General features: G+C 46.3%; 1 protein-coding gene across 1 annotated transcript in view; it reads right to left on the reverse strand.

Annotated features, from left to right (window-relative positions):
* Window positions 1-14,987, reverse strand: part of SLC22A23 (solute carrier family 22 member 23) — a 579,898-nt gene that overhangs the window by 52,287 nt on the left and 512,624 nt on the right. The window contains exons 7-8 of the mRNA XM_085607175.1: window positions 9,101-9,336; window positions 3,305-3,337 (exon numbers count right to left, since the gene is read on the reverse strand). Coding sequence (XP_085463301.1) covers window positions 3,305-3,337; window positions 9,101-9,336 — 269 coding nt within the window. The remainder of the gene's footprint in view (window positions 1-3,304; window positions 3,338-9,100; window positions 9,337-14,987) is intronic.

Consider the following 14,987-nt stretch of genomic DNA (forward strand, 5'->3'; position numbering starts at 1 on the left):
CAATGGATGAAGAGAGGTGGCTGAAAGCCCATTCAAGTAAGTATATTATATTTAGTAAAATCAAAAGCACTGTTCAGCTGGCCATGGCCAGTGCAGCTGAATGTCAGTGCGACAAGTACCAAAGTTGTGTTTTCTTGAATTCAACTCATGCCTTCTTAATCCACTGACAGACACCCCCTGCCCCTTTATTTCACTGTTGAAAGTTCCTGCTTTCTCCTTTTATAACGGTTTCTCTATCTTTCTCTTCCTCAGTCTTTCCACTTCTTTTATTTTTCAGTCTATTGGTCTTGGTAAATATCTGATACACAAACATAAGAGCCTGTCCCCAAGAATGAGTGCTGGTGGCCCCCACCAGTTCAAATTAAGGACTGGTTGGTTACTTCAAGGCTGTGGACGCTGTCAACAGACCTACCCTCATTGGTCAAATTTATTAGTGAACTCTATGGTGAACATTGGGGTAGGATTAATTTAGTAAATGATAAGTTGTAAGGTAAAGTATGGTGGGATAGAGGTGCAAGGCTAGGCAGGTGGCCCACAACTGACCCTAAATATTATCGTAGCACATGCAGAGCATGATTCCCTTACTAAAACAAAAGAGAAACAGTGCCTAAATCTTACCAAAGGGAGCATGGACGCAAGTAAAACATTACATGCATCTGTGTCGATGATCAAATAACATGGAAATCGGTTCATGAAAAACACAAGGAATGTATTTGCAGTTGACAGCATATTAAATGGATTTGGGGCTCAGTATATGGGGTATACTTCACTGACAATACTGAAAACTCAAAGAGCAATGGTTGTCCCTCAGTTCCTCCTTCTCCACACAGTGCCAGACTCTGGCATGTGTTCATCTATAGACAAATTCTTCTGGACACTCTACAGATCTGTAACTCACTCGGCCACCACCATCTGCAGCCCAATAAGGAACTTAAATCAGAAGCACATCCTTTCACGTCATGGCTGCTCCATTTCATTGTCTGGGGCTCCAGGTTGGTCACGTCATCACAGAAGGAATGACACATAAGAGAGTGGTCCATGTTCATCCATCCCACGCTGGCTTTCCAAACACCCCACAGAGAATCATACCGGGTAGCCAATGGCTTTTTGTCAAGTTGTGACGAAGGATGAGATGAAATATGAAGAGAATAAATGACAGTGCATAAATGACAAGCGGTCAGGATCTTTTGATCATTAGAAAGAACAATTTAGCTGAGTTTATTCTCAATAAGGTTCATTTTTGAGAACTTAGTAGCCCAATCCAAATAATGGCATACGCAAACTTTCTTTAGTGTTTAGAAGGCTAGTGTTGATGTTTAGTGCACAGAAGAAATTAAAAATATCCAACCAATTACCAAACGGTTCAGAAGCATTTAATCTTGTTTTAAGTGATTGCTGGCTCTTTGTGGCTCTTCCCTGGAGAATAAATTCACGCTGGACCAACTACATTTTCCTCTTCCTTGCTAATCCTTGCTAACTTGGTTTGTATGAGCATGAAATCACTTTAGAAAAAGAAAATTGAATGTTAGTGATACAAAATCCTGTGATCCTCCAAGGCGAAATATCAGAACAGACGAAGGCACATAAACCTTGCATGGCAATCTGTGGAAGATTTTATTTGCCAAAGATGCCAAACTGACAATTAAATGGCACTAAATTAATGTAGTGTCTAAGTAATTGTTAATGCTGTGTGAGAAAATGTCTTCACCACTATCTACCCTCAAATGCACTAGTGCTTTACAATCGGAGATGTGGCTGAGGGGAGGACAGGGTGGACAGATCGTTGAGCTGTTGGCAACATTTGGTTGCTTAACCCAGAGATGTTCTCCAATGTCCTCCCATTCTTCACTCAGCTCTAAAAGCCTGTCCCTAAGGAGGGGTGCCGGTCACAAGTAGCAACTGATGAGCGATCCACTTGAAGGGCGCATAGGATAGAAGAAAATACAGAGGGAACTGGGTGCACCTCCACTGTCTCAAGAAGATTGATACAATCCCGTCTCTAATCCCTGCCCAACTAATAGGATTCTCAATTAATTGATCGATGGAAGTAAAATAAAGCTTGAGGAACCCGTGCCACTGAAGCCATAAGTCTCGTCATTCATGCTGAAGGTCAGACTAGGTGTTATTGGCGTAGGCCATTGGTTGTTAACCTGTTGTCCGGGGACCCCTGGGGATCTGCGAAGTCTACTCAGGGGGTTCGCGATTGCTTAGAAAAATAATATTAACTGATTGATAAAAGGTATATCAATAAAGAAGCAAAATGTATAATTGAATATTTCAAAAACGTTCTGTAATTCTGTAGAAATTTAAATTGGAAGTTAAAAATATTAACATTGTAGCCTCAGATTGATTTATGAGAGCAGTGCATTTGCATAATTCAGAATACAGTATGGACGATGAGTGGTCTCTGTGTATTGTTCAGACAGGGGCGTAACTTCAGGGTGGATGTTTGGGGTGTTACAACCCCTAAAAAATGTATTTTGTAGTAAATAGTTGTGTACAAGTGCTTTTAGTCAGTTATGGTGAGGTGTTTGTTGGATTTTTTCTGGGATTTTCACTCACACACACACACACACTTACACTTTCTTGTCTCTGTTTTAAAGGCCTTAGAAAATATTGGCTAGTTTGAAAAACATTGTGTTTCTAAGTAGTTTTAACGCACGCATCCACTTCTTATACAAAGTACTATCAAAAGATACTGCAGCGTGATTGTTGGGAAAACCAAAGTTCACCCCCCCCCCCAATCTATGCCCCTGGGTTCAAATTGCTTAGGCCGGGGTCCTGGGCTTCCAGAAATGAGGGGCCCCCAGATTCCAATAATGATTCTGTGGGGGTCCCGGGGTTCCAGTAATGATTATGCGGGGGTCCACAAAAGTCAAAACATTAAGAACCACTGGTTTAGGCTGTTAAAGTAGTTCTCAAAGGAAATCTACCTGGGACTCTTACACTAGTAATGCTCACATAGAGGGTTGGAGCGAAGTACTTCCAAAATATGACATTATCGGGAACTCTTTCGCCTTTCTCAGTAACTAACTCAGACATTCAGTCTGGGTGGCTAAAAAGCAACATCATTTATTCTAGGAAAATTAAGGGTGATGATCACACAGTAAATTCAATAACAGAATCTCCAAATATGCTGTTGGGCTTTTGTTTCTTCCGGATTTCGTCGTTTTCCGTTTCCTATTGGTACTTATATTTTAATATGCTGAGGTTTCACCGCCACTTTTGAATGGAAATCATTGTCTAACCTTTAAGCCCACCAATTGCCAACAAGGTAACACCATGCATAAATATACAAAAGTACCTGATTCCGGGCGTTGGCTGTATTTCCCAATCACTGTGTCCAGAATTATTCAAATATGGAGGAGAGGGAAAAAAGACAAAAATATATTGAAATTAATTCAGGACTAATCACATTAAACGTGAATAAGTGATAATTTACGGGCACTTAACCTTTAGCTAAAGAAAAGTCCTGTACTCTCAAAACGAGATTATCCACTAGTCCTGGTAAAATGTGACCTTCATTTGGGCGCCAGTGCTCTGAAGAATGCTAATTAGGCGGGAACGAGTGGCGAGGAATAATAAACGGTCGCTGCGCTGGGAGTGGGAGCTCAGATTCAACAAGGGGCTATTTATGGGTAACAGCAGCGCGCGAACAGATACGTCAGTGGCGCGCGGGCTGAGCTGCAGCGTTGGCTAGCACGGGCAAGGACATTTGGCATCCAAGTAGACGCTGCAACCCTTCAACTCCTGTCTGCGCGGTAAAGCTGCTGGTTTGTGTCTCCAAACAAGAGTCTGCACCAGTTTATGCAGAAATTATTAATTGGCTGCCACCACATACTTGTGCCTTGCCAGAGGACACTCAGCGAGCACTCTCTTCCACATACAGGCATTGAAAGAAAGGCATGGGCTACTGAAGTCTGAACTCTGGGCTAACAAGGAAATTCAGGATGGTGGGGAGGAAATTTGTTTCAACAGGTTTCAGAGTATTCTAAACATGTTTGCATTTTTGCCATGTCAGCATCGAACGTATTCTCTCTGACCCAGACACACAGTGCAGTAGGTCGCTAAAACGGTTTTTTCTTCTTCTTTGGTTTTGATTTATCGTTTATCAGGCCCCATAGGAATTGCCCACGTGCAACACTTCTTTGAGGAATATGTGCTCAAATGATGCTACATGGAGCAAATGCTAGTGTGCCTGGTCACTGGTCTGCGTAGGTACAAACAGGGATGAGGTCGGGTGGATGGCAACATATAGCACTGTGACATGTAAGTGGGATCTTGTAAAGTCCCTGATACACGCACGTGACATACTAAAGGGCAGAATGGCCTTAGCTGGGTTTTTTTTGTGTGTTTTTTTTCAGATGCTCCGCTCATGGTTTACATTTGTGCTACTGGTCACCTTTCCAGACCACACCCTCCTAGCACTAGTGAGACCAGAAGCCTACTTGGTCCCATTCTCCTCCTGACATGTCAGCTCTCCTAACAATTCAGTACTATACCCGACCGAGCTCTTAGTAGGGTTAGCGTCAGCCTGCTTGCCGCAGCCAGGTAGGGCAGAATGGAGCCTCTATCACCATCCGATTTATCAGAAGCAGCTCCCACTCTTTAAAGCATCCCCAGCTATCTTGCCCTGCTCCCTGACGGATACCCATCGTTTGTGGTGCAACTAGGATATAATGACATTGTCTACGAGATCGTTGGATCCACTGTGGAAACCTTGTGTATGGTACACAAGGAACCTGTATTCAACTCTGCACTGTGCTTTAGTGTGTTAAGCGCTCCTTTATTAACCAAGAGACAATGGTCTTATTTTTTTAAAGCATTTGGGCGAGCGTCACAAGATCAGCTTGGTTGTCAAGTATTGGTAGGCCCGCTAACATCTCTATATTGACAGTGTCATCTAGTGACACGAAGACCGTGATGTTAGATGGCTGGGTTGTTCGGGAATTTATGTTTTTGAATCACAACACATTCCCAGGCACCCAAGTGTCCTCTCCCGTGGCTCTGACTATCATTCCCTTACTGTCAGCCCCTCTCAGAAGCACCTGAAAAGCAGTTGAACTGTCAGCAACTTTCTCAGTACTGCCACCTGTTGCTGGCATAGTTGTAGTGAAACTGTGCCTGATCACCCACTTGGGTGTGGGATGGCTCAGCATCTCAGTGATCTCTCGTTTGTTGGTCTGTCTCTCTGAGAGCAGGCGAACCCTTATGATTACTCAGGTCGTAAGTGTGAGGTTGATGCATCTTTCCGAGCCGGGGCCTTTAGTGCCACCCATGGTTGGGAGGGTGGCTTCATATCGAGCACACACATCAAAATCCCATTTCATGATGTCCAGTGTAATGTCCTCTGGTTTCAGCTCCTTGTAAAGTTGTGGACCAGAAGGAAACACCAAGGCAAGGGGAGAATACTAATGCCATTGTGGTCAGAACGCTGTGAAAAGGGTGAAACAGAAGATCTTATATGGGGCGAGGCCATGATTGGATCCATCGGACACATGGCACCTAGGCTACTGCTGTCTCACTTGGCAGCGTTTCCCCGATGGTGCATAACATTTTTTGTGCTGTTCTCTATAATCTCATGTTGTGCATTTCTTCAAGAACTCTCAAAGAGTGATCATAATTGAGATAAATCCTTAACAGTATGTGATTAGATCCAGAAAGCTCTGATCCCTCACACCAAAGACACATACCTGACCATCTTCACAGTAGAGTTTTAGAATTCACAGTTGTCTCAGCGGAGGATTAAACCACACACTTTTGCAACCATTGTTCATGTGTTAAAATGGTGTGGATGAGGACGTTACCAGTGACATTCAGCACTTTGGGAAGACCAGTAACATCTCTCCCTTACATCCTTTTGCAATACTTCATCTCTTAACGATAGTCAAAGGTAAAGCAATGAGATGTTGGAGGCTTACTTGCATTGAAAGGTCAATGTAATAAGAGGCAGATTTCAATAACTAGAGATCTCCATGTAGATTGGCTTTTATATTGTCAACTGTGGAAGGTACATGCTGTTCTCTCCAAATGGCTCAACCGGGGATCCTCATACCTATGCGGATGCTCACTTGTCCTGCCTGTTCAGATTTCTATGCCACCGCTATTGAGGGGACACATGGAGTATGGCCATGAAGTTGCTCTTTTATTCTTATCTTTTTGAGCTTTTGCAACTCAGCTGCATTCTGCAGCTCAAAGTAAAGTCAGATGTGTCGATGGCAAAGAGTGACAGGCTGTGGAGTTTTGCACTTTTCCTTTTAAGTAGCCGATGCCAATAAATAGTTATTTGTATTCCTCCAATGTGTCTTCTATATTACATCTACTTTGAGTGTAAAATTGTTAACTTCCAATTCTTCAGCTAAGCAGTACCAAACATTTTGGTTCTCTTGTCTCTTCGTTGGATGGTACTTTTGAAGTTGCCCCAAAGTGCCCGATGGGGACTGGGTGAAGATCTTCACAGTTGGGCATGTGTTGGGTATGAATCAGGCACAGTCGCTTGCATTGGTCCAGCACAGGGAGTCTGATGTCAAAACCTGTGTGGACGAGGAAACTACTTTGAGGCTAAATACTTTTACCTTGAACATGGCCTTTTTCATCCATGGGTTTCCTATAAGGAGCATTATGAAGTGTACTTGTTGCATATACTGGTCGTCTTTTTGAGCAGCTCCATCATTTCTTGTTTCTTCAGATACAAGTCTGAGTTAGGCTTTAATGCATTTGCTCTTTCATGCCTGGGCAGGAGCAATACACTGTTGCTAAAGGTTTTTTTGCCACACACTCAGCATTTGCAACTGGTTGTCTCGTTTCATCCATATATCGACATGTTCAATTGTCTTGTCAGTACGAACGTAACCTTTTTCGGTAAATTCGACCGCCCTCTTTATAGACTTTTTGAACTGGACAAGGCCTATGTTGGACACAGCTTCCATGGGCATGGTACACACGGTGGATAGTTCAAATGTCCTGTCTATCATTTTGGAGGGACCTGCCAGGCACTCAAGTATCAACTGAAGAAGTCTGAAAGAGTGCGAGGCTCTTGTTATATCGACCTGAGGTTCTAGTCCAGGGCTTTCCCACCCTAGTGTTGCCTAGCCCTTGCAATGTAAAGCCTATCTACACCCATTAGCTTTACGGCAGGCTTGGTGAAGTATGAATCACTTCTAGTTTAGTCTGAATTTCCCTGGATAGTGAAGTGCAGGTCCAGGGCAGATTCCATTATCTCATTATTGGCGAGTTCATCAGTGTTTGCTAGAGTCATAGATATTTTGCATACTGCAGTGGTGACATAATGCAGCAGGACTTATCTTTTGGCAGGTCATTATTCAAAGTCATTGCCACAAAGTAGTTGGAGAAGTATGTCCAACACACAGCTTAAACGTGGGTGTGTCCGAGTTGCAAAAATCAATTGGGAGGGCGATCATCGCCATTGTTTTCACTAAAGTAGGTGTTTGTTCTGGGTTGCCAGCCATGTAATGTTGACGGAGTCATCTGTATGCCAAACTTCTTACAAATCAAAACAGCTGGGTTAGAGCTGTTTAAAGTGCAGTCCAAAAAGACCTGCACACTTTAAACAGCGCCATATCAGCCCACCCATGATACTGTCACTCAGCAGCAACCCACCCCCGTCCTGACGCTCTGTTTGGGTTTGGGGGGATTTTAAGAGGGTTGACGCTCCTCTGCTCCAACGGAGAAGCCGCCCCTGCTTCTTAGTCACTTATTAGATCCCTGTGGAACCCATGTAGTGACGCTTCTCTCTACAAAGGGGACAGATGACTCATATTTATATCTGCACTGACATTGGAGGATGGATTTTTTTTTTTATGAGTTCACACTTGGCACCACCGAGGCAAGGATATATATATATTTTTTAGAGTTCTAATGCTACAACTATATTAGAAGGCCAACAAGGAACAATGTGTGTAATAATGTCAACTGCAAATAAGCGGAGATTCCTTCCACCTTGGCAAAGGGAGCCAGAGAGACTTAGCACTTAAGCAAAGCATGCACCTCTGAAGCCAGCACTCGTGCTTGCTCTCTGAAGGACACTAACGCAACGAGTAAATGCAAAAAAGCAGAAAAACCTAGTTCACAAAAGCAAATAAAGTAAATTCAATTGAACAGTGTACCTAAGCCTCAGTGATCCTAACTCTAGCTCCACTTTTATGCTGTTGGGAAAGAGATAATGTGAACTAATGAACAGACAATATCCATGGCGTCCTACTTGGTCCTAGGAAAACAAGAAACCGAAATGAAACGGGTACATGCAGTACGACGTGGGTGGACTTTGGGATGTATGGTGTTGTTTTTGGTGCTCAACATTCTGGGCGTACTTTTCCGGGTCAGCTGGATGAAACAAGTGATTCTTTTAACGTAGACACAAGAAGAAAATCTAGTGGTACATTGTGTGTATATGTTTGGCTACAATTTAGTCAACATCCAATATTTTACTGGCTTGTTGATATTTTACTCCGCTCAGATAAAGTGTCATGTCTCCTCTATTGGAATAAACTGCTATCTGCGATACAAAAGCATGGATGGAACGTGGGGTGGCCTAGACATTTTGTAAAATAATTAATATCGATTTTCAACAAAAGAAGTACATTTTGTCATTATTCCTGTTATCCCTAAATACAGAAACTCGCTGAAAAACAGAGTCTAAACTTCTATTACCAAATTAGGAACACCCATTTTAAATGACTGATCACCACTGCCCATGTCCTTTTTTGAAAATCTTCGTCTAGAGGCATGCTGTGGAAGAAGGCCACAATATGTGATTTGAGCTGTGAAGACTTGCTTTTAACATTTTTCCCAATTCTTTATACAACCTAATTTCTGTCCCAAAGGGTAATATGTGCTTTCCAGTTTACTAAAGTGTTTGCTCACAAAGCTCAGATGGAAAGAACTCTGGAAATACCACTAGCAGCAAAGCAAAGACGCCATGGGCCCTATTACAAGGGAGGAAAATGATTCTGGTCCCTGGTAGGACAGAAAAGACAACAATAACTGAGGGACTCTAAGATCCCTGTATTGCTTTTGCACCGCAGCACCTACTGTGCTAAAGAGAGCTGTGCTCCTCCGCACAAGGACCTTTGCTACTTACAGTTAAGTAGGCCGAGCTGCAGCAGCGATGCCAGGGCAGTCAGGATCATAAACAGCAACAGTCCACCTCTGCGGCCCATGAACCCCACGACAGGGCACATAGCCACGCATGATGCCAACGCAATGCCTGCCATCGTATAGTAGTCCGCATAGAAGTTGTGCAAAATGGTCATGATTTTCATTTCAGGATCCATCATACTTCTCGCAAAACAGTGGTGTATCCCAAAACCAGTCAACCTACACAGTAAAAAAAAAATATATATTGTTTACATCTTTGCTTATTGTGCAAATCTCGCAGTCAATAACTATAAAGGAAAATTAATTAAGAAAAGGACATTAAAGAGGGTGTTGTTGAACATCCTGTATATGGGTCTCAATCCCTTCAAACTCGAGCTCAGACGAGCCCGTCCTTTTATTGAATCACCTTTCACGTTCTTGCATATGGTTTTTGATATTGATCCACATAAATGGATTCATTTGTTTAATTTAAAAAATACATTGATTTAAGAAATTCTTAAAACCTCAAAACAAAGCACAGCTCGTGTTCTGAGTAAATGTTGTAATTCATGGCAACAACTACATGACCACAACATGCAGTATCCCGGCCTCTGCCCTGCGTACATACATGCAGACTGGAGGATGTCTGAGTACCTAAGGAGAAGCAGTGAGAAGGGAGAGCTGGTAGGGACACCAGCATAGAAAAATGCCATTAGTCTCTCCTCCTCTTCCAGTGAGGGTTGTTCAGTTTTCTGTGTTCAGATCTCATTCTCTCACACCATGTTATACATTATTCCTACTAGTGAGCCTTTTGTAAAAACCTTTAATTAAATGATATCAGTAAACTTTGAGCACTTACACTGACAATTTATTTAAGCTGTGGATTGAAGTATTCGTCAAACTATTGATTTGAAATCAAGATCTAAAACCTTGTGTGATTAATATGCATTCCAAAGTCAAAATAAATATTATATATCTCCAAAGGGGCAACAACAGAGTTAGCACATTTGATGTGGAAAATGGAACAATTGTCTCAAAGGAGCCATTGTTCTGTTGTAATGTATGACACATGCACATATTTTATATTCATTATCAATGAAAATATTTGTGAAGTAAATGAACAGTGCTTAAACTTTCAAGTACATTTTGAAACAACTGTGGTCTTCAGCACTGAATGATTCCTTGTTGACAGGCTAGCAACCCCCTCGGATAAGTAAAGTACAGACAAAGTGCAGACGTAACATTAGTAGTCATTTTAGCGCGGTGTCATATCCGCCTCATTGATTTATTCTAATATTTGGCAAATGGGGTGGATATGTTTTGACTGCAGGCAACCTTAAAAGTTTCAAGCACAAGTGTGCCCATAAGATGATTTACTTGCTTCACAAGGGGAGCAAGTTGATTCAATCAATCAATCAATCAATCAATCAATCAATCAATCAATCATTTCATTTGTAAAGCGCAAGGGTTTCAAGGTGCTGCTGTTACTGGTCGAAGAGCCAGGTCTTGAGTTGTCTCCTGAAGGTCAGCAGGTCCTTGGTTTGTCGTAGGTAGAGGGGGAGGGTGTTCCAGGTCTTGGCGGCGCAGTGGGAGAATTACCTGTCTCCGGAAGTGTTTCTACGGATGCGCAGGACCGTGGCCAGGGCATGGTCAGCAGAGCGGAGTTTCCTGTTGGGTACGTAGAAGGAGGGTCGACTGTTGAGATAGGCTGGTCCGGTCTTGTGGAGTGCCTTGTGTGCGTGGATCAGGAGCTTGAAGGAGATTCTCCTGTCGACTGGGAGCCAGTGCAGGTTCCTCAGGTGGGGGGTGATGTGGTCGCGGTGCGGGAAGTCGAGGATCAGGCGTGCAGAGGCGTTCTGGATTCTTTGCAGTCTGTTGATGAGCTTGGACGAGGCTCCGGCGTAGAGGGCGTTTCCGTAGTCGAGTCTGCTGCTGACTAGGGCCTGGGTGACTGTTTTCCTTGTGTTTGTCGGGATCCATCTGTAGATCTTGCGGAGCATGCGGAGGGTGTTGAAGCAGGTGGAGGAGACTGCGTTGACTTGTTTGGTCATGGTGAGTTTCGAGTCTAGGATGACTCCCAGGTTGCGTGCATGGACGGTGGGGGCCAGGGGGGTTCCCCAGTGATGCGGGCCACCATGAGTCGTCCCATGCTGAGGGGTTGGACCCGAGGATGAGGATCTCCGTCTTGTCTGAGTTCAGCTTAAGTCGGCTTTCCTTCATCCAGTCGGCGACTGCCTTCATTCCCTGGTGGAGGTTGGATTTGGCGGTGAGAGGGTCCTTGGTGAGGGAGAGGATCAGCTGAGTGTCGTCGGCGTAGGAGATTATGTTGAGGTCGTGCTGTCGGGCGATGCATGCTAGTGGTGCCATGTAGACGAACAGCGTTGGGCTGAGGGAAGATCCTTGTGGGACGCCGCAGATGATCTCGGAGGCCTTGGACCGGAGCAGGGGGAGGCGGACTCTGAGTTCTGCCTGAGAGGAAGGAGGTGGTCCACTCCAGGGCCTTCTCCCGGATCCCTGCGTCTTGGAGTGACGTGCGTAGTGTGCGGTGGCAGACGGTGTCGAAGGCGGCGGAGAGATCCAGGAGGATGAGGGCCGCTGTCTCGCCGTTGTCAAGAAGGATCCTGATGTCGTCTGTGGCGGCGATGAGGGCGGTCTCGGTGCTGTGGTTGCTGCGGAATCCTCATTAGGAGGGGTCCAGGATGTTGTTGTCTTCGAGGTGACGGGTGAGCTGGGTGTCAACTATCTTCTTGATGACCTTTGCTGGGAACGGAAGCAGGGAGATGGGTCGGAAGTTCTTGAGGTCGCTCGGATCCGCCTTGGGTTTCATCAGTAGGGCGTTGATCTCTGCGTGCTTCCAGTTCTCAGTGAAGGTTGCGGTCTCGAAGGAGAGGTTGATGATTTTGTGCAGGTGGGGTGCGATGGAATTGCTGGCTTTGTTGAAGATGTGGTGTGGGAGAGGGTCAGGCGGGGATCCGGAGTGGATTGTGCCCATGGTCTTGATTTTGTCCTCGATGCTCACGTTGGCCCAGGTTGTCAGGGTGTCGTGGGCGGTGGGGTGCAGTGGGTCCAGTGCGGCGGGTCCGGTGCGGCGAGGTCTGCAGGGGTCGTCCGGGGTTTGAAACTGTCATGGATGTTGGTGATTTTCCGGTGAAAGAAGGTGGCGAGGGAGTCGCATAGGGCTTGCGATGGCGGGATGTGGTTGGCGCTGGAGCTGGGGATGGAGAGTTCCTTCACGGTGGTGAAGAGTTCCTTGCTGTTGTGTGCGTTGTTGTCAAGGTGGTCTGTGAAGGAGGTCCTTTTGGCGGTCCTGATGAGGTGGTGGTGGTTGCGGATGGCGTCTTTGTGTGTGGCGCGGCTGTCCGGCGTCTTGTCGTTGTGCCATATGTTCTCCAATTTCCAGCAGGTGCGCTTTGAGTCGAGGAGTTCCGGGGTGAACCAGCTGACTCTTGCTGGTGTCTCTGTTGGTGGGTTTTTTCAGTGGGGCTACGGTGTTGGCGCAGTCGTTCATCCAGCGTTCGAGGGTGAGTGCACCATCATCAGGGTTGGTCGGAGGGTTTAGTGCGAGGCTTGTCTGTAGTTGTTCTTCAGTGACTTTGCCCCAGCAGCGGCGGGGGGGTCTGTAGGGTGCGGTGGTGTGTGAGGGGTTTTCGGAAGGAGAAGTGTATGCAGTGGTGGTCTGTCCAGGTGAGTTTGGAGGCGTGGCTGAAGGTGACGTGGAGGCTTGAGGAGAAGATGGCATCAAGCGTGTGACCGGCGATGTGGGTCAGCGTCGTGACGAGCTGTTTCAGTCCGAGGTTGGCGGTCAGGGTGGAGGTGTTGTTGTCATGGTTGTTCTCCAGATGATAGTTCAGCTCTCCGAGGAGGATGTAGTCGGTGGAGGTCAGCTCGAACATGCTAATGAGGTCGGCGATGGAGTTGCACAATTGAGGCCAGGGTCCTGGCGGTCTGTAGACGAGGGTGCCTCTTAGGGTGGTCTTAGGGTCTGTGTGGATCTGGAAGTGCATGTGTTCGGCGGTGCTGAGGGTGTCGTTGGTGTTCGTTGAGACCCTGATGGTGTTTTTGTGGACGATGGCGATTCCTCCTCCGGCCCTGTTGGTGCGGTCTCTGCAGGTGATCTTGTACCCGTCGGGGATGGCTATGGCGATGTCTGGCAAGGAGGCTTCGTTCAGCCAGGTCTCGGTCAGGAAGGCGACGTCCGGTGATGCGGTGTCGAGTAGGTCCCAGAGTTCAACGGTGTGTTTGTGTGCGGAAAGGGTGTTGATCAGGATGCATCTAAGCTGGTTGGGTTCTGTCGTGGCAGGTGTCTCGGCACTTTCAAGGCAGGTGAAGCTGCAGTTCAGGCAGGTGAAGGGACCGTGGGTGCGCTTCGGGGCGGCCTTGTAGCAGGCGTGGGTCCTTCTGGGTTGAGAGCGACGAGGGTGTTGGCGTCGTAGCGGCGGCGGTCTTCATGGCTGCTGCGGGGGGCAGGGGTTCTGGCGCTGGTCGCGGTCCAGGCGCGGACGGGCGCAGACGGGCTTGCCTTAGGCGCACCCGCTGCGCGCGCTCTCCATATATGGGGAGGAGCAGCTGGGAGGCGGGAGGTGTGTTAGCAGGGGCAGCGAATGGGCGTGGAGGGGGCGGGGCCGCAGGGGAAGCAGCAGCGGGGGCAGAGAAGCGAAGCGGGGTGATCTCGGGAAGGAGACAGGCAGGGATCAGGAGGGCATGGAAGGCAGCAACGGGGTACAGAATCAAAGGGGGCAACAGCCCAGTAAAACGGGGCACAGACTCAAAGGGGGCCACAGCAGAGGAAAACGGGGCACAGAATCAAGGGGGCAGCAGCAGAGTAAAACGGGGCACAGAATCAAGGGGGCAGCAGCAGAGTAAAACGGGGCACAGAATCAAAGGGGGCAACAGCAGAGGAAAACGGGGCACAGAATCAAAGGGGGCAACAGCAGAGGAAGACTGGGCACAGAATCAAAGGGGGCAACAGCAGAGAAAAACGGGGCACAGAATCAAGCAATGGGGCACAGAACAGAGCGGCGAGCGGGGGCAGGGGGGCACAGAGGAGGAGCGGACAGGCAGAGAAGGCACAGTAGAGAGGATACAAACCAAGGCCACCACTGTTTGTGTATCTATGAAACATGCCAGCTCTGGGGAAGTACACTTACCGGTAAATCCTGAAGTTACAATTTCTGCATGCTAGTATGTAATTATTGCCACGCATCTAGTCGAATGTTCTTCGATTGTACCTCTGGAACCTTTGCTCAACTCATTATTGCACAAAGTGACACAAACCATTTTCCACTTGGACATGCCTTACACACATCAATCCTGCCCTTTCCTTTAAGTTCTTGGATCCGTCGAGACAGTATTTCGATGTCCCTTCATGGTTTGAGTACGCAGAGTATTTTTTGCTTAAGTTTTGGGTTTTCTAAGAATTTCATACGTGAAATGGATTAGTTTCAGAAAAATTAAATTGGAACCTTGATATGAAAGAGGTAAGGGACAGAGGACATATAGGTCCTGTGTTTGTGACACCATTAATTTGATATTTGAAGAAGGTTGGTGTGCACATATGCCACACCCAGTATGGTTCAATGAGAACTGTTGTGCACACTTCTAGTTCAATTTGCCAAATGATGCTGTTGTGTGCGTTACTGGTGGAAATGCATAGATCAACTATCGGATGGCTGCTCTTTATGGCAGACTTTTTTTGCACCTCTTAGAATTTCCATCTCGACTTGTTCCCAGGCACTTGCTCAAAGCATCTGCCAGGCTGACTTCCCCAGGACGTCTTGTTATCAGAGGAATGCTGTAAAGAATATTCCAGTTTCATGGCTCTTGAGTTTCATTGAAGAGCTGGTGCTGTCCAATATCTCACTCTTTATGTATACAAAAACATTGTGGTTGTG

Source organism: Triturus cristatus, chromosome 5_2, assembly GCF_964204655.1.
Source record: "Triturus cristatus chromosome 5_2, aTriCri1.1, whole genome shotgun sequence".
Lineage (NCBI taxonomy): Eukaryota > Metazoa > Chordata > Amphibia > Caudata > Salamandridae > Triturus > Triturus cristatus.